Source organism: Lolium rigidum, chromosome 7 (genome assembly GCF_022539505.1).
Source record: "Lolium rigidum isolate FL_2022 chromosome 7, APGP_CSIRO_Lrig_0.1, whole genome shotgun sequence".
NCBI lineage: Eukaryota > Viridiplantae > Streptophyta > Magnoliopsida > Poales > Poaceae > Lolium > Lolium rigidum.
Window position 1 is genome coordinate 126,646,645 of NC_061514.1, and position 19,657 is coordinate 126,666,301.

At 46.8% G+C, this 19,657-nt stretch overlaps 1 protein-coding gene across 1 annotated transcript; it reads left to right on the forward strand.

Moving 5' to 3' along the window:
• The first annotated feature begins 7,784 nt into the window (after positions 1-7,784).
• Positions 7,785-9,823, forward strand: LOC124679005 (MADS-box transcription factor 26-like). The gene is made up of 7 exons (XM_047214840.1): positions 7,785-7,986; positions 8,141-8,222; positions 8,503-8,564; positions 8,906-9,008; positions 9,092-9,133; positions 9,250-9,291; positions 9,588-9,823. Exons 1-7 carry the CDS (start codon positions 7,805-7,807, stop codon positions 9,681-9,683), a joined length of 609 nt encoding a protein of 202 aa, XP_047070796.1. The 5' UTR covers positions 7,785-7,804; the 3' UTR covers positions 9,684-9,823.
• The last annotated feature ends 9,834 nt before the right edge of the window (positions 9,824-19,657 follow it).

Here is a 19,657-nt window from a genome sequence, read left to right on the forward strand (position 1 = left end):
ACCTCAGACAACAGCTAGGTGCTGTCTGGGTCACCTCAACCCACAGCCAACCACTCAAGCCACCAAATCATCACCCAGAGGGTTCAGAAGGAGCTAGGGTTCTCAACCAATGGTTGGCATCCTTCTAGCTCAAGCAAATTAATGAAAAGAATCATCACTGAATTACAGTTCATCTCATTTATCCAGTAAACAAGCACAAGCTATGCAGATAAATGAAGTACACAAGCAATAGATGCACCAGAGCTTTGCAGATGATCCATTGGATCATTGCAAATATTAGCTGATGCTCAAGCCAGCACCAGCACACACCAGGCCAAGCCTGTGTGATGCACACACAACACAGAATGAGCAATAGTGAGGCACAGTTATGTAACAGCATCATTTGCAAGCAACTGATGATCATGTGATCATCAGAAGCTTGCTAGAGCATGCCAGTGCCTGCTAGAGCATCACTGAGCAGCAGAGCAAGAACCAGTCAATGAAATAGCCACATATAGTCTATAATTGCTCCACAGATAATCAAATCAATGAATTGCATCACAGATAAGTAAATAAATCATATATGATTGTATCCAGAAGCATTCCATCAAGGGATGGAGCTGTTCAGTCAACAGCTGTGCTCAATTGAGCATTTCCAAGATTCACAGCCCCACACATAACTCACCAGGGCACTGGCTCTTGCAAATTTGCAAGAAGCACACATAGTCATCAAGCCAGGGGCAAGCAATTGCACTCACAGGAGAGGTAGGCTACACATAGCAACAGCAGGAGCCAACAAAATAAGCAAAGCATCACAGTATGCTCATGAGCAAGAGCTCATGAGTTGCACCATCAAGTTATAGGGAAGAACAACACAGCCCAGTAGCTAGGAACCATGACAGCAGCACAGCAGCAGCATATGCATAGCAATAGAGCAAGCACAACAGCTAGCAATCATGGCACAAGTAGGTAGCATCAGCTAGCACAGCACCAAAGTAAGCATAGCGCAAAGCACACAGAGGCGTAGCAGCAGCAGCATCACGGCATGGCCGCATCTCTACGAAGAGAAGCAGGCCAGTGGCCAAGCTAGACGAAGAGGATGAGGAGAAGAAGAAGCAGAACAGGTAGAAGAAGGAAAGGAGGCACACATACCTAGAGCAGGAGCACCACGACGTGCCATGGCGGCACAGCGGCACGGGCCGACCACGGCAGCGCCAAGCCGCGGCCAAGCCTGGCGTCGCCGAGCACAAGTGCTCTAGCACCACCACGGCGAGGCACACGGCCGCGTCACCGCGTTTGGTTCACCGGTGAACGACGAATCGCCGCGGAACCCCACGGCCTTGCGGGCGAACGCGTTGGGGGCGAGCCGAGGTGGCGACGCATGCCAGATCGACGCGGAGGATCTGGTGCGCCGTCGAGAGGCGGTATAGATACGCACCATCTCGTCGCCGGCGAGGGCCGGGGACGGCCGGAATAAAGCGGCGACGGCGGAGGCGATTTCGGCGTCGCGGAGCTGAGAGGGAATTAGGGTTAGGACGCCGCGCGGAGACGACGCGACTGGGTCGGTTGGACCGAGCCCAATGGGCTGGTCCAACCTAACCAGCTCGGTCGCCTGACCGGTGGGCCCGAGGGGTATTTTGGACATTTCCAAAATACCCATTTAAGTGAGTATTTCAAAGAATTTTATAAAATAGAATATAGCTCTAAAAATAATTAAAAATATGAAAAATGCTCAGCATAAAATCCTCTATCATAATAAAATATGAAATAGAAATTTTGAAGACAAACATGATTAAGCCCAAATTTGATGATTAAAATAAATCATTAAATCACACCTTATATTTTCATTAATGAAAATAAGTCCATAAATTCTTTTGAATTTTAAAAACACCTTGACAACATTTCAAGGTTGTATTTTACCCTAAACAGAGTATCCCTAAACTATTCTTAGTATTAACCTCTCACATGAAATAATAAGACATCGGAAGGGGGGAATAAACCCTAAAATTGGAATGCATGCATAATTGCTTGTTTAACCATTGCTCTTATCGGACAATGATGCTATTTTTCAGCAACAGAGGACAAGGGTTAGTCCACACCATCCAACTGCAACACTTTGCAGTGTTCAGGCAAGTTTATCGCTTGCTCATGTCATTTGAGTATTTTTACCAAATTACTTGCAAAGTACTATGTTTATCACTATTGCATAAAAAGCAAAACCACTATTTTCATAACTATGAATATGACTATGTGGTGGGCAATGGAACCATGGATTGTGTTGATATGGTGTAGGTTCCATTGCAAAGGTTTATATCCATCTAGGATTAAACAAAAAATGTCGTCCAGTGATTCTTGTGCCGTAATACCCGTGTTAACCATAAGATCTGGAATGGGACGGTATAGTCAATTGTATTTCCACCTCTTGTACATCAATGGACGCGCTTTACCGTAGACACTTGTATCTGTCGGGGGCAAGCGGTAGGCTGGGGAAGCCAAAAATTCCCCACGGCATTGTCCGTAGACACTTGTCGCCCGAAGAGCAAGCGGTGGGCTGGGGAAGCCAAAAGTTCCCCACGGTTATTGCGGTCTATGATGGGTTGCAGCTACCGGCGAAGGAGTTTATGGTAAGAGCCCAGAACTGTTGTCATGGTCGGGGTCCATCCTACTATGGGAATAATGGGACCGACGAGGACCCAGGGTCGGGGTATGCAACAAAGGGTGGGTGTGCGAGGTAGCGGAGGAATATGATTGGCTATGACCTTATACCGGGCCTCACACCGAAGGAAGTGTGGACGGGAAAGCTGCCCGGTTGGCACCAAGGTTAAGATCTCTTATGGGTAAAGCAACACACCTCGCAGAGTGTAACGAACCGTGACCAGTCACTCCCTGTTCCGGGATATGGAACTGCGAACGCTGCCGGAAAGGAACTCCATGAAGTTCTAGTAAACCGGTGAAGGCTGACGGACATAGTTCTTCTGAATAAAAGCAACCTTTTGAAGAAATGATTATCAAAAACCTGCACGGTATCAGACTTTCTGGTCTGGTATCGTAGATAGTACATTAAACACCTCTTTCCTAATATGAACTTGTTGAGTACGCTCGTACTCATACCACTCTTAAATCCCCTGCTTAGATTGTCTGAATCGACTGGAGGAGGACAACGACGACCCTGAGGGAGCCGAAGTCATCGGCTATGAAGAACCAGACCTCTCTGGAGGTGTTGAAGGAGTAGACTATCTCATAGTCTACGGAACCGGGGAGGGTTCCGGAGAGGAGCAAGCTTAGACCTACCTAGTAGTAGTAGTAGTAGTAGTAGTAGTAGTAGTAGTAGTAGTAGTAGCACCGAGCAGTTCGAACTCATAGTACTTAACTGCTCGAGGAGAATAAATGTATAATCTTGTAAGACTCTTATATTGTAAGTTAAGTTGGGTTCGCCTCGAACCCAGGAGTATCCCTCTTAGGACCCAAGAGGAGCTCCGAGATGATATGTACATGTTGCTTGTAATAATAAATGAATGAGTTATGGATCTGCTATGTTCTGTTGTGCTACTCTGAGGTATTTGCGGATTGGTACTTCACGAATGTTATATCAACGACTGGCATACTACAACATGCAGTGGTATGCAGGGTCACCACACTTGCACAGTGAGGAAAGTTACCTTTGTTACCTTGCACCGCTTGTATTATCTGTTTAGCGGTCTGAGTATTCTACGAAAAACCTCCATGTCATCAAAAAAGAGAAATTTTAAGATGCTCTTGAACTATTAGAACCCTCCACTGTTTTTTACCAATGGGTTTAGATTTAAATATGAAGGTAGTAGGTCGCCCATGAGTCCTAAATCTCTATCTCTACTACTATAGTACACAATTTTTTGAACACTTGAATCTATCTTACAACTGGTTTACCCGCCCTTGGCAAAATAAATTCATTTATAGTCGTCGATTCCAGTCCATCCAACGGCTGCTAACGTTCGGATTCGCCATCCCGGCAAGCTATGAATCACAATCAGCGCTTCTGGAATACTCCACATCCCTCGGTCTGTCGCTGGAAGCGAATGAAGCATCCTCTGGCAGCGCTGATCTCTCCAGCTCGCGTGTCACACCTCGCCTCCAAGGCTTCACCATCGGTCCATCCCCTCCCGGCCTTCCCTCCACGCCACCACCACCACCATATCGCATCTCAGTCCCTCACATCCACGTTACAGCTCCACCAGTCCACCACCATCTCTTTGCAGGTTCGCATCAGGTTGGATCCTGCTGGATTCAGGCTGATGAGAGCTGGGCGTCCTTCACGGACCAGCTGACCACTGTGCAACATGCCATAAGTAAGTTGTGCCTTCCGTGGTTGCCTACCTTTTCCTAATGCTTGTGAAATTTGTGACGATTCATTTGCATGAGAATGCTGCACAAGTGATTCTTCTTGTTAATGCTGATGAATGTCACTATATTAGCACACACGAATTTGAATTGGACTTGGACTGGTTGAACCTTTTTGGATTACTATTTTTTTCTTGCATGCAAGGTGTTTGCGTTTTTGTCAAAACTGCTATCTGCTTACCTGAAGGCGAAACGACTCCATATCATTGCTTTTCTTGTGAGGTTTTCTCTATTGATGCAACAAAAAATTGATTTAGTGCTTATGTTGTAGATTGCTGTAGAAAACACCGGAAGCCATCTGACAAGATACAACAAGACGGAAGGCAATAATCCTTTCAGAGATATTACAAATGTCCACTCGGCAGCTTCACCAAAATGGAACCAATGTACACCCATTACATTCTCTAATTATTTACATACACAATATTTTCGCTAGGTTTCTCATGTCGGATTCACTTGGATTAGGGTATTAGTTAAGAAGGTTCTGTGTGGGTTAAAGCTCGCTGGTCACTAGCAGATTTCTGAAGTTGCTTTAGCACTGTCAATATTCCTTTTTTGTTGCTTTGATGCAACGAGTACCCAGGGAGAAATATTAAATTTGGTTTGGTCCTTGAGAAAGACACAGACCAAAAAAAAATATTTGTAGCGGTACATACTATCCCAGTATACAGTAGTAGCCTATGAATTTGCAGTTAGCATTCTTTTTTTTTTATATAGCATGCAGTGGGAAACATATCCTTTTTTTTTTTCTTCCTGCCATTCAAATGTAAGATAAGCATCCCAGCAAAAGAGTACCCTGTGCAATGGGCCTGAAGCTTGTGAGTAATTTGTCTCATGCCCCTTTGTTCTGGAATATGACAGCTGTTTTAAAAGTAGCTTATACGAGCAGATCGACTACCTAAAGATCGACTAAATGGTTTTGAAGTCAGCAAGATTATAATGGAGTTAATATAAGATATCGTGTGTGCTAGGTTCTTTTTAAGGGATTAATGAAACCTGGCTGAGTTTGTGTCCCTGTACTTCCAAATGAGCTGATTGTACACGACACGACTAACTATTTTGATAATAAATGAAGTGCCTATTTTCCTTAGAAAGAAAGAGAAAGAAAACCAGACATCTCGGGAGATCGTTTTCATACGTTGAGCCATTGGGCTTCATACATGATTTAATATATGATCATTTTACTATAAACACTGATATTTCTTCACTGATGCTGGTAAATCAATCCAACAAGTACAATTTGCAGAAGATGCAACCGCATAGATCGAATAGATAAATATCTGAGGAAATATGTAGAATTTACTGGATATTAACAACGCTAAGTTACATACGGATGTATGTTTCACACACGTGCAAAGCACGTGCCTTCTACTAGTAAGTATAATCTACTTTCATATTGTATATGAATTTGATAGGAAACAATACATTTGTAGAGTATTTGTATGGTAAGTTTGCAAGTGAAGACATATTTTCATCTTGTTTGTGGCAATACTTAACCTTTTACCTTATGCTCCAAACAAATTGTACAAGAAGCATGATGATAAGATAATATAGCGGGTTTAAGGGGAGATTATGCTATGCTTTTGTATGTAACGTGTGACAACACCTGTTCGATCAGAAAAGTACTATCATGACTTTTCAAGTATTTTTCTACTACCAATAGATCGATCAAAAAGCATGTTGGATCATTACTACTGGAATGTATCTGATCATACAAGGGTTGAAGAGAAACCGCCTCTTGTAAGATAATTTCTAGATGATGATTACTGGACCCCATCACTCCAATCAACGGTCTAGATTGATTGATTGCTCTTACCTTGTAGGCAGTAAGTTGGAGCTTCATAAAACTGCTCGTAAGATAATATTATAACCTGTGGGATTAATGTGCATGGCACCACATTGCTGCTTCATATCTTATATGTAGTTGTTGCATCTTTATTTAATTTTATGGAACCTATCTATTTCTGAATTTTTGCTGTAACATGTATTTACAGTTTATATTAAAATACTCAAAGGGCACCTTCCTTGATAAGGAAAAAATGTATGCGCAAGATCTACGTTTTGTGGCCAAGAAATACCGATGCTTAACATTCAAATATCCAATCAAAACAAAATGTGATAAAATTTACAGATGTTGATGATAAAGGAATATAACTGCATTCTGGAGAACCAAGACTAGCTCAGTTGAAATGCTCAAATGCATGTCTAGGTTCTTAACGGAAGTTATTGATTTCTTTGGACATCCCAGGATTTGATGAACGATTGGGATGACAATATGTATTGCATTGGTGTGCCTCTGTAATGTGACTGATCATCTTGACTTTCACAATACCTGAAGACGACTGGTCTGGAATCTGGATCTAAAGACATTTTGAAGTGTTCATTAAAGGGGTGGTCCTGGTGAACTGCCATCATGATTAGCCCATATGACCTAGTCACCATACCTTTGGGCTTTGGTCAATTATTATTTTTGGTTCTGTTGTGCATGCACAAATTTGTTATTGTGCCTTCTGCAAGCTTCGTGCTTTATTCTTTTAGTATTTGCCAATTTCAGGACAGGGGCATGACATGTTCTGGTCTACTGAGTTAACTAAGGAAACCTCATGAACTGAACATAATTATAAACTCTCTAATCAGGAGGTATTGTATTCGTTGGACATTCTTTTCAATTTTTAAAGTAAACTTGAAGATAAGAACGGTGGCGCCAATAGCTGTACCAGACTCATTTGGTTGTTGTTAAATTTGTATAAAAGATGGAGTCATGGGAACCAAATCTATAACACAAAATAATTTTCATGAAATTAGAACTGTAAGACATGTAGTGGTGCCTCGACAACTTAGAAGTGTACAGGACACCATTCTTTTTAAAATCTTTAGAGGGTTGTGGAATATATCATTCTATTCCTATTTTATCATTCTTCGGTCAGATGATGGCATAGTGAAGATGAGCATGCAAGAAAGGAAATGGTAGAATACTTGCGTTTAAAAAAAATGTTAGTCTGACATTTCCAAGTAGAACAAATTCTTTACAATGTAAAGTGTAAATGCCTTTACATGAAACATATTCCACACTATATATTCAGTGTGATCATGGACCACTTAATTATCCAGGACAGTACAAGCAACATGGATTTTTTATTAAAGGGAATTTTATACGCTTTGAACAAGTTTATAACCTATACCCTTGTACAAGGTAGACATCGAGCTACTTTGTGAACCACAAAAACCATATTTGCTTGACCCTTTGCAATATGCAAGGACTGGCCTACCAATTATTCCTTGTGCTCAGGAGCCACAATAAAATGCTCGCCTCCAGGGCAGGTCTAAGCCACCATTGTCCTTAAGTGCGAGAGGAAGATCCAGAGTTTAGTTGCAACAACCTCAGAAGCTAGTCCAAACTAGTGGGGAGGTTGTGTTCACAAACAAGAAGAAAGACCGAAGAATAGTAATGGCCCGTGGTAAGGTTCAGATGAGAAGGATAGAAAACCCAGTGCACAGGCAGGTCACCTTCTGTAAGCGGCGGATGGGCCTCCTCAAGAAGGCCAAGGAGCTATCTGTTTTATGCGATGCTGATATTGGTGTCATGGTGTTCTCTCCTCATGGCAAGATTTATGAGTTGGCCACCAACGGGTCTGTCTCTCTCTCTCTCTCTCTCTCTCTCTCTCTCTCTCTCTCTCTCTCTCTCTCTCTCTCTCTCTCTCTCTCTCTCTAAGTGATCCAAAGCTAACTCCAAATAATATCTTTGTTTAAAGTTTTCACATGTTTTGTGGCTGACATGTACTAGGAACATGCAAGGCTTAATTGAGAGGTACAAGGGTAGCAACACAGAAGCACAAATTGAAAGTAGCAAGCAGAAAAACCCTCAGGTCAGCAGCAGAGATCAAATGATTTATCTCGTAATATCAAATAGGATCGCAAAGCTATGCATTGGAAAATGCAGTATTTGCATGAAATTTATCAAGGCCATTTACTGGGGGAACTTTGATTCAGCACACTATTTGTGGGTTTATTCATCACTGACTCACAGAATTTCATAATACTACGGGCATGAATTGTAGTTACATTATATTCGACAGAACTTTAATATGTAAAGTTCCTTCTAGACTTCTAGTAGTATTGAGTTTTAGCATTATTTTTTCATTGCAGATAATACAACAAGAGGTACTACTCTTGAGGCAAGAAATTGACTTACTTCAGAAAGGCTTAAGGTAATCAGCTGCATTACATGTATACCGGGAAGTAACTTAATGTCTTCTATCCGACCTGAAACTCTTTTAACTTATACCAGCATACCGACTTATTACGTTATTGGCTTCCACTGCTAGTTTTACGCTGCGTGATACACTAATATATTGCCTTATTGGCTTTCACTGCTAGTTTTTGAAGCAATTTCTATTAACAAAAATAAAAGGAACATAGGATGATGGTCCATATTAAACTGGCTAGAATCTGTTGAAAAGGTTCCAAAATATTCTGAAGGCGCTTCATAATTTCATAGAAGTAATATCAAACACGAGGTTGACTGATAAAGGTAAGAACATCCATGCAGATACATGTATGGAGCAAAAGATATGGACCACATGAATCTTCATGAGCTCCAAGTCCTGGAGAGTAATCTTGAAATTTGGGTACACAACATTCGCTCTACAAAGGTAAGCTTTATGTCCTTTTCTGCCCAAACCCAAAAAAATCAGAAATGGTTACTTTTGATATACTGTCCTTTTCTGCTGAGCAGATGGAGATCATATCTAGGGAGATTGAGATTCTCAAGAACAAGGTTGGCTACAGAAAAAATTATTCCTCTAATGAGTTTTTTAAGCTTACATGTAGAAAGGTGAACACAGCAATTTCCCTTTATCAGTAGTTTTTCGTGTCTCTGTTTGTGTTCTGCAGGAAGGCATACTGAAGGCTACCAACGATTTACTTCAAGAAAGGGTATTTTGATCTTCTAATTTCATATCATTTTACAGAACTTGGATATTTGAGGGGATAAGGTTGCATTTTGATTTTAGGATTAGGTTCAAGATTAGTGTTGTGATTTATGGTTTGAGCAGAGTGGGAATCTAGTTAGTGGTCACTCTTGTAGGCAACCCAGCTACAGTTAGTGTTTGTCCCATCTTCCCAGCTCAGTTTTTAACCAGACATAGTAATTCCTCCAGTTTAAATTATTATAGATTGGAGGGAGTAACATGTTTATTTGAGGTCAACATATTTCGTAATTGCGTGTCCAGGTAATTGAGCAGAGTGGGATTCTGGACACGGGCAGCAACATGATGATATCACACTTCCCCTTCCAGCGAACCATGGAGAGTGGCCACTACTTCTAGCCGAAACAACCGACCTCTCAAGTTATCACGTCAGTTATGATTCGAGTTCAACAAGGCCACCATGCATGGAACTCATAACGTCGCATCTGCCAACTTTGTGTTGTACAAAGGAAACAAAACAGCATCTGTATGACTGTATCCTTACCTTACCTGCTTTTGCTCATGTAAATTAACCATCTTCCACAATGGGAGCGTTCGTGCCGCATTTGGGGACGTCGCTATCCCAGTCGCGTCCCCCAAACAAAATTTCGGAAATTTAAAACTTGAGCGAGATTCGATTAAATTCATCCAAACCTGACATATATTACATAGATTCAAACAAAATTCGACTAAATTTAAACTAAACCTAATCTAGAAGTAATTGCGGCGGCCGGAGGCGTCGTAGTACTGGTGGAAGTTGTACATGTTGTCGGTGACGACCTCCTGCTTGACGCGCTCATCGGGCTCGTCGACGGGCTCGTTCTTCACCAGGCCGCTTGGTCCTGCCTCGCCGTCGTCAGTGAGGTCTACGAGCGGCTTGCCGGTGTCGCGGATGGACATGGCGATTGCCATGTCGAGGTCGCCCCTCCAGGCGTCCTTGTCATTCAGCAACGCCAAGCACGCCGCTCGCAGCCCTAGGCAGTCCTCGGGGTCGTCGCTGCTGTCGATGAGCCGTTGCTGCCGCTCGTACTCCGCCAGCAGCGCCGCCTTCGCCGCTTCCTCGTCGTCCTGCTCCTCCTTCACCTCCGGCTTCGGGATGAGGAGGGCGGCGCCGCTGCGCCTCTGCTGCTGCCGCTACCGCGGCGCCTCAGATTGACGGGCGTTGTTGGCTCCTCCTTCACCACGCGCTTGGGGACGGTGTAGGGCGCGGAGCGGTACGACGAGGACGGCGTCGATCGGGCCGGTCCTGAGGAGGAAGAGTTGGAGGAGGACGAGTACGTCCTCCTCGGATGCCATTGCGCTGCGGAAGACGGTGGCGGTGAGGACGACGCCTCCAACCTTGGAGCGCCGTTGTGGATGCCGTCGATGACGTTCTGCGGGGTGTGCCCCGGAACGCCCCAGAACAGGACGCGCCCGTCCCTGTTCCAGCTGTTCGGCCCGCCGACGAGGCCGGTGGTGCTGTGCATCTCCGTGTCGTACTTCGCCTGGAAGTAGGCGATCCACCAGGAGTCGTTGCCGGTCGCTGCCCAGGTCGGATCGGCCCGCTCCTCGGCGTTGAGTGCAGACCGCCGAGCCCTGATTGCATCCCTCCAACGCTCTGTGCCCGGTGACGGCGGCGGCGGGACGCCTATGCCATTTACGGCCATCCTCCAGCCGCCGCTGCTTGGCAGGCGCATGTTCGGCGGGACGGGATATCTCGCGCGGTACAACGCCCACACCTCCTTCACGATGAGGCTGTCGCAACCGAAGCTGTTCGCCGCGACGATCTTGCGGGAGGACGACGACATTGCTTGGAAAGCGAGGAGAAGATCTGGGAGCGGCGAGGAGAAGATTTGGGAGAAGCGAGAGATTGGGATGAACCGCATGGCCTCTTATTGTACAGCTGCGGCAGGCGACGCGGCAGCGGGTCGTTGGACGCAATAACGCCGACGCGGACGGCCACGCGGCCATGCACGACGAGGCGTGTCCCTGTGTCGCCTGGGAAAACTGGGACGCCAATAACGTCGCTTGACCAAAGATAGGCGACGGGATTTTAGGCTTCCGAGCCGTTGACGCGTCGGTCCCGCCACGCCTCGCCTGACTTTTCGTTGTGTCCGGCGAGCCCAGAGCGTCCCCTGTGGGGCGGGGACGGGCTCGGGGCGCCGGACACCGTATCGAGCCGCGCCGGACAAAAAACGGGTTTGAAGGACGCGGCTGGGAACGCTTTTTTGTCCGACGCGCCCCAAGTCCCTTTGCGGGACGGTTTGGGGGACGCGACTGGAGATGCTCTTACTGATACAATCTGCATCTACCTAAGTGTTCAAAAAGGCAAGTAGGGCAGAGCCACGGAGGTACATGTTTAGCAGATTCTATATTCATCCTGAGAGCATCTCCACTCGGCTCCCCAGCACCCCCTCCCCGAGCTGAATTTTATCGCCGGATGGACGAAAATTCCCCAGCCGCGCCCCCAGGAGCCCAATTTTCATCGGATTATGCCGCTTTTTAATCCGGCGATCGCAGGGCGAACCCAACATCACGGGGAGCGCTGGATGAAGCGAAAAAACGCGTGAGCCAGGTATGTCAGCGTCACACAAACAAAGATCCCCCCACTCCACTCGCGCTGCCCAAACCACCTCGTCGCCTCCAGCACCACCCCCACCCTCTACCACACCGCGCATGCGCCGGTAGAAAGGCCGCACCCACTCCCTAGCTACGGCCGAGCTCGCTGCCGTTCATCACCTCACCGACGTTCCTTGTCGATCCTTGTGCGGACCTCTGTGGCACCACGCCCGTGAGGTGTCGTCGTGGTGGAACGGCAGATGCCATGGGATGGCTTAAGTTGGGGCCAGATGTACGCTTGAGGATCCGGGTGAGGGGAAGGTTAAGAGAGAAGGCCATGCACGACGAGGCGTGTCCCTGTGTCGCCTGGGAAAACTGGGACGCCAATAACGTCGCTTGACCAAAGATAGACGACGGGATTTTAGGCTTCCGAGCCGTTGACGCGTCGGTCCCACCACGCCTCGCCTCACTTTTCGTTGTGTCCGGCGAGCCCGGAGCGTCCCCTGTGGGGCGGGGACGGGCTCGGGGCGCCGGACACCGTATCGAGCCGCGCCGGACAAAAAACGGGTTTGAAGGACGCGGCTGGGAACGCTTTTTTGTCCGACGCGCCCCAAATCCCTTTGCGGGACGGTTTGGGGGACGCGACTAGAGATGCTCTTACTGATACAATCCGCATCTACCTAAGTGTTCAAAAAGGCAAGTAGGGCAGAGCCACGGAGGTACATGTTTAGCAGATTCTATATTCATCCTGAGAGCATCTCCACTCGGCTCCCCAGCACCCCCTTCCCGAGCTGAATTTTATCGCCGGATGGACGAAAATTCCCCAGCCCGCGCCCCGGGAGCCCAATTTTCATCGGATTATGCCGCTTTTAATCCGGCGATCGCAGGGCGAACCCAACATCACGGGGAGCGCTGGATGAAGCGAAAAAACGCGTGAGCCAGGTATGTCAGCGTCACACAAACAAAGATCCCCCCACTCCACTCGCGCTGCCCAAACCACTTCGTCGCCTCCAACACCACCCCCACCCTCTACCACACCGCGCATGCGCCGGTAGAAAGGCCGCACCCACTCCCTAGCTACGGCCGAGCTCGCTGCCATTCATCACCTCACCGACGTTCCTTGCCGATCCCTGTGCGGACCTTTGTGGCACCACGCCCGTGAGGTGTCGTCGTGGTGGAACGGCAGATGCCATGGGATGGCTTAAGTTGGGGCCAGATGTACGCTTGAGGATCCGGGTGAGTGGAAGGTTAAGAGAGAAAGAGCGATAGAACTCAAGATCTGTATTGATTCTCAAGAACTTAGCCTAAATGGCCAGAGGTTGAAGAAGGTACGGACTACAAGGTGAGCACCTCTATCCTAATGCCAATCCTCTAGTGAACGTGAGTCTGTCCCGCGCAGGGGGGTGCTGTTGCCTGCCAAAACCCACCGGCGAGCAGCGACGAGCAACACGGAGAGCCGGGAGGCTCCCAGGACTGCTGGTGGGCCCTGGTCCCTCGGGCGACGGCCCGCAATGCTCTGGCACACATCCTGGTGATTGCAAGGGCGTGCCACCTGACCTATATCTTGTCAGGAAGGTGTTGGATTGCTTCAATTAATTTCCTGCATGGTAGACACGTAAACATTAAATGAGCCTCGATCGGCTCTCAAGTTCCCCTGTAAATCGGCTCAAAGAGCCGATTAACCCATGGTTCATAGTGGATCTACAATGACATGGGCTTCTTGCTTTATCAGTACTAAGCTAAATCACTCTACGACAGTTTAGGGTTTTCACCGCATAACCGGAACATCCTACACGTAGTTGAGCCTGGCAGATACGAAAGATAACAGAAAACTAACCCAAAACGAGGCCTAAAAACCAACACGGAGTCGATTCACGGAACATCCCTTCTTGGATCGGCAAACCGTACCTTACGCACTCATCGGATCGTTCAACCCGTTTGCAAGGCCTAACCATGCAGATATCAAACTAATCCTCGAAGAACAAGGAACAGCTATAACAGATCGAATCTACTAAACAAAGATAAAGCAAGATGCTGCCCTTACACCTAAAATAGGTGCAAGGACAGCTAGATATCCAAGGGCAGCACAGCTAAGTAAATATATCAGAAAAGCATCGATGCAAGACCTAAAACATCTATGATAAACAGTGTTACTCGCCATCAAAAAGGCTTCAGTACGAGCAACACCAAACAACGAATAAACAGATACTGCCTAGATCGCACATGATGCTTACCCGGAAGAAACCCTCAAAACAAGGGGTGGCGATGCGCCTGGATTGTGTTTGTTGTGAACGTGATCGTCGTCCTTTCTCAATAACCCTAGATACATATTTATAGTCCGCGGACTTTCTATCTTTGGAATAAACCTAGTCGTATACGACCAAACTCTATCTCTTAATTCTAAACTAAGATACAACCTACCATAATGTACAGATACACGGGCAATCTAGCCCAAATTCACACACGAGGCCGATTCAGAAACACATTATGTGTATATACTTCAAGCCCATCTCCATCGCGGCCCATCTCCTGATGTGGCCAAAATCTGGTGATAACACATCCCCCCTGGTTCTGGCAATAATAATTCCAAAACCACTCTGTTTTCCTTCACCATGATTTGACATAACAGAGCAAAACCGCGTTGCAGAGCCGAACCGCTGCAGTGCCCTTTCATCATGATGCATTGCCTTCTCAACTTCTCCGTATTGCACGATTTGACAGTTTTGGCAACGCATCCTCGAAACTGCCACATCATTGAATCACCTTTTATTATATCCCCTTTATTTAAACTCATCCGGGCAGTTCGCTTCTTCATTCCCCTATTCCGCACTAGCCATCGGCAAAAAACCCCTCCCTGCAGCCATGGATTCCACTTCCTCCTCTGCCTCTTCCGGCCTTTCCTTCCACTCCTCCTCCTCCAGCGAGCTAGAGCCGGAGGTCAACCTGACGGCGATATACGAGGCCCTCGCCCCCGAGCATTGGGACGCGAGGGATTGGGACTCCTCCATCGAGTCGGAGGGCGACTAGCCCCTAACCGACGGGGAGGAAGACCTCTAGTTCCTCGTCGACGGGGAGTTGGAGGCGGCGAGCAACGATGACCTCTTCTCCTGGGAAGCGGACCTCTCCTCCGACGAGGAGGAAGAGGAGGCGGAGGAGGACTCCTCCTCCGAGGAGTACCCACCGGCCAAGCGCTTCTGCGCCGGGTCGGATGACGACGACGACGACGATGAGGAAGATGAAGCCCCTGCCGGCGGCTTCAACAGCAGCGACGAGGACGTCACCGGCAGCAGCGCCGACAGCGGCGAGGACGGCGACGACGAGGGCAGCGACGGCCCTTAGATTAGGGAGTAGTGTAGGGCTAGTAGTGGTGCATTAGGCACCAGATCATCTTTTGAGAGCAATCAGCTCTTATTGTAAAATTCCTCTTTTAATCAATGAAGAATGTTCCTCTAATTTGATCTTCCGATTGTTCAATTCCAATCTTCCGATTATCAAAGCTGATTCTCCCGATTGTCGCACCAAAAACCGATAGCAAAGCATCGGTCTTTCACCGTCAAATGCCAACAAGGCCAAACTCAATTACCAGATTAGACAGGTTCAAGCAAACATTCCTCAAATTCAGACGATAACTTGATACCTGATCATAATATTTGTACCTCTAGAGTCGATGGCTGCACATCGGCTGTTTTATTCTAAAGTCGATGTCTGTGCATCGGCTGTTTCCCAAAAAAAAATTTACTGGCCGATTTCATGAATCGGCCCCCATATTTCACTGTCCATCATCCCACATACTTGGGAAATACTTCTTGAGATTAAGGATGGCAATTTTACCCACGGGTGCGGGTACCCGCGGGTACCGTACCCACATGGGCAGGGTATGGGTACGCTTTTGTGTCCATGGGTAGTACCCATACCCTGCCCGCTAAGTCATGGGCAGGGCACAGGCATAGCCTTGTACCCGCGGGTATACCCATACCCTGCACGTTTATTGTCAAATTCTTACGTAACACGTCTACTTTTGTTGACTTATAAGTTAGAATATGAGAATGTGATTTTTATATTATATTAATTGTTATGTACTTAACTACCTGTTATTGAGTTCAGATAATTAATTTTTTTTACTCAAATTTGTTATCGATAAATATAAAATTGTGATTGATTGGTGTACAATTTAACATACCCACCGGGTACCCAGTGGGTACGAGTACCCGCCGGGTATGAGTATGGGTAAAATTTTATACCCATGGGTACGGGTATGGGTAGAAGTTTGTACCCATTGACTATACGGGTATGGGTATGGTATTTCTCTACCCTGCCCATACCCTGCCCATTGCCATCCTTACTTGAGATGCTGGCCATTGATAGCCTCTGGGAATTTCACCCCGTTCAGCTGCTCGAGCATGTATGCATTACCCTTTAAAACTTGGTTGACTCTGTACGCCCCGTGCCAATTTGGAGACCATTTACCATATACTGCATCCTTAGTTCCCAATGGCAATACAGCTTCCCATACCAGATCACCAACGTGGAACTCCTTCGGTCTCACCTTCTTATTATATGCACGAGCTACCTTGGCTTTGTTCTCTTTAATCTTCTCAAGCGACCACAGCCTGAGCTCCGTTACATCCTCAATGCTATCACTCATCATGGCTGCATATTCTTCAGTTGTTAAATCATTCTGAAACGCAACACGTCTCGATCCAGCCGTGATTTCCCAGGGTAGTACAGCTTCTTGTCCATAGACCAGATGATATGGCGAGGTTTTGACCGCTCCATGACATGACATACGGTAAGCCCACAAAGCCTCTGACAATACCTCGTGCCAGCGTCTAGGATACTCGTCGATCTTTCTCTTAATCAGCTTGATAAGGCTCTTGTTGGACGCTTCATCTTGTCCATTTGCTTGAGCGTAATATGGAGACGATCGGATCAACTTAATCCCCATACCCTCGCAGAACTCTCTGAACTCGTGAGAAACGAAAACCGATCCTCCATCGGTCGTGATAGTCGGGGAATCCCGAATCTATGAATGACATGTTCTTTCACAAAACTGATAACATCTTTCGATGCCACTGACTTCATAGGGACAGCCTCCACCCATTTAGTGAAATAATCTGTAATGGCCAGCACCCACGCATGGCCTTTGCTCGATGGAGGATTGATTTTTCCGATCATATCCATGCCCCAACCTCGAAGCGGCCAAGGCTTGATGATGGGGTTCATTGCTGATGCGGGTACCATCTGAATGCTTCCAAACTTCTGACATGCTTGACACCCTTTATAGTAATTAAAACAGTCCTCAAGCATGGTGGGCCAATAAGACCCGGATCGCCTGATCAGCCATTTCATCTTATGAGCCGATTGGTGAGTTCCACAGGCACCTTCATGTACCTCGTGTAAGAGCCGATTCGACTCGGCTGGTCCCAAACATTTGAGAAGTAAGCCTTCCAAAGTTCTATAGAACATGTCATCTCCAATAAGGACATACTTCATGGCCTTGTATCTTATCCGTTTAGGTGCCCCCCGAGCCGAATCCTTCAAGTAATTGAAGATATCGGCTCTCCAATCATCCGGTTCCAGGGCATGTACCTGAATATCGGCTCCATCCGCTACGTCCTTGTAGCCTGACGCCATCTGCGCGAGATCGTTTGCTTCAGTATTTTGAGACCTCGGGATCCAATTGAAGTTTATGTACTTAAATTGTGCCATTAGCTCACGGCATTGCATCCATAATGGGAAGAGCGACTCGCTCTCACACTTGTATTCCTCCGTGAGCTGGGAAATCACCAATTTAGAGTCTCCAAATAGTTCCACCGCCTCTGCCCCGGCTTCCAATAGCAACTCCATTCCCTTGCATATTGCTTCATCTTCAGCGACATTGTTGGTACAAAGGGTAGGTAGCCTGATGGAAAAGGAATATGTTGCCCCCCGAGGCGACACGAGTAGAACACTGATGCCGCAACCATCATCACAAACCGATCCGTTGAAGAACATGGCCCATGCACGCACAGACAGTGCTGCTATATCCGTGTTGATTCGTTCAGCAATAAGATCGGCCAACGCTTGTGCCTTGACTGCTTTCACAGGCTGATACCGGATATCAAATTCCGATAATGCAAACATCCATTTACCTAGCCGGCCTTTCAACACAGGAGCCGACAACATATGTTTTATGACATCTGATTTGCAGATGACGACAATCTCCGCAGACAGCAAGATGTGGTAAAGCTTGGTGCAGGTAAAAAATAGGCAAAGGCACAACTTCTCGATCTCAGGGTACCTATTTTCTGCATCCAACATCCTTCTGCTGAGGTAGAAAACGACTCTTTCCAGGCCATCATAAACTTGCACCACCACTGAGGCGATGGAAGTGTCAGCTACTGACAAGTAAACATAGAATGGCATGTCTGGCTGGGGTGGTACCAACACTGGTGGCTTCGTCAGATACTCTTTGATTTCATCAAACGCTCACTGTTGCTCTGCCCCCCAGCGGAACTCCTCATCAGATTTAATTTTTACCAATCCCATGAACGGCTCAATTCGTCCTGACAGGTTGGAGATGAACCTTCTGACGAAGTTGATTTTGCCGATGAGACGCTGGAGTTCCTTCTTCATGGTAGGTGGCTTCATATTTCGCACTGCCTCCTGACTTTTCAGGCCGATCTCAATTCCGCGTTCATGAACCAAGAAACCCAAGAATTGACCGGCCGTCACACCAAAAGCACACTTCTTTGGATTCATTCTTAGTCCGAATTTTCTAGTTCGGTCCAGGACGTGTCGTAAATCCTCCAAGTGTCCTTCCACTGAAACAGACTTGACTACCACGTCATCAATGTAAATTTCCACCAACTTGCCGATCAGATCATGAAAGATGTAATTCATAGCTCTTTGGTATGTTGCGCCGGCATTTTTCAGTCCAAATGTCATGACCACATATTCAAACAAGCCCACCGATCCTGGCACTCTGAATGCAGTCTTGTGTATATCTTCTGGAGCCATGAAAATTTGGTTGTAGCCGGCGTTGCCATCCATGAAACTTAGAACCTTATGACCTGCAGCTGCATTGATCAATGTCTCTGCTACTGGCATTGGATACTCATCCTTTGGAGTGGCTCTATTGAGATCCCGAAAATCTATGGCGACGCGCCATCGGCCATCCTTCTTCTCCACAGGTACGATGCTAGAAATCCACTCGGCATACCTGCATGGCCTGATGAACCCTGCGTTCAGCATTTTCTTGATCTCTTTCTTGATTTCTTCCAAAATTTCGGCCTTCATCTGTCGTGCTCTCTGCTGGAACGGCCGAAATCCTTTCTTCAGAGGGAGTCGATGCTCAATGATGCTCCTGTCTAACCCGGGCATCTCGGTGTAATCCCAGGCAAAACAATCTGGGTATTCCTTTAACAAAGCTATCATTGGGCCTCTCAGATGCGGATCTAACTTTTTGCTGATAAATGTTAGTCGTGGCTTATCCCCGGGACCAATGTCGATCTCTTCTAGCTCATCAGCCGATGTAAACCCATATCCTAGCTTCCCGTCGCCTGCTAGATCGATGTTGAACACAGGCAAAACGTATGGTAAGGATAATTTTGGCCGATTGCCAGAATCGGCCTCCTTTTCAATTGTATTGCACAATGAAGGTTTACAACTTATTTGTGCTCTACGACTATGTGACATGCTTGAGGTGAAATCATTGGTTTTTATTTTTTGGGGCCGATCGCTGGGATCGGCCTTGCCACGTACGTCGATTGACTTTGGTCTTGCTACTCTGTCAGGCCGGTGGATAAGACCAGCCT

Excerpts from the sequence above, each read along its gene's own strand:
- LOC124679005 (XM_047214840.1), top strand. The coding sequence starts at position 7,805 with ATGGCCCGTGGTAAGGTTCAGATGAGAAGGATAGAAAACCCAGTGCAC. Across the intron at positions 8,565-8,905 it reads TTACTTCAGAAAGGCTTAAG|ATACATGTATGGAGCAAAAG; the intron begins GTAATCAGCTGC and ends ACATCCATGCAG. Across the intron at positions 9,292-9,587 it reads ACGATTTACTTCAAGAAAGG|GTAATTGAGCAGAGTGGGAT; the intron begins GTATTTTGATCT and ends TTGCGTGTCCAG.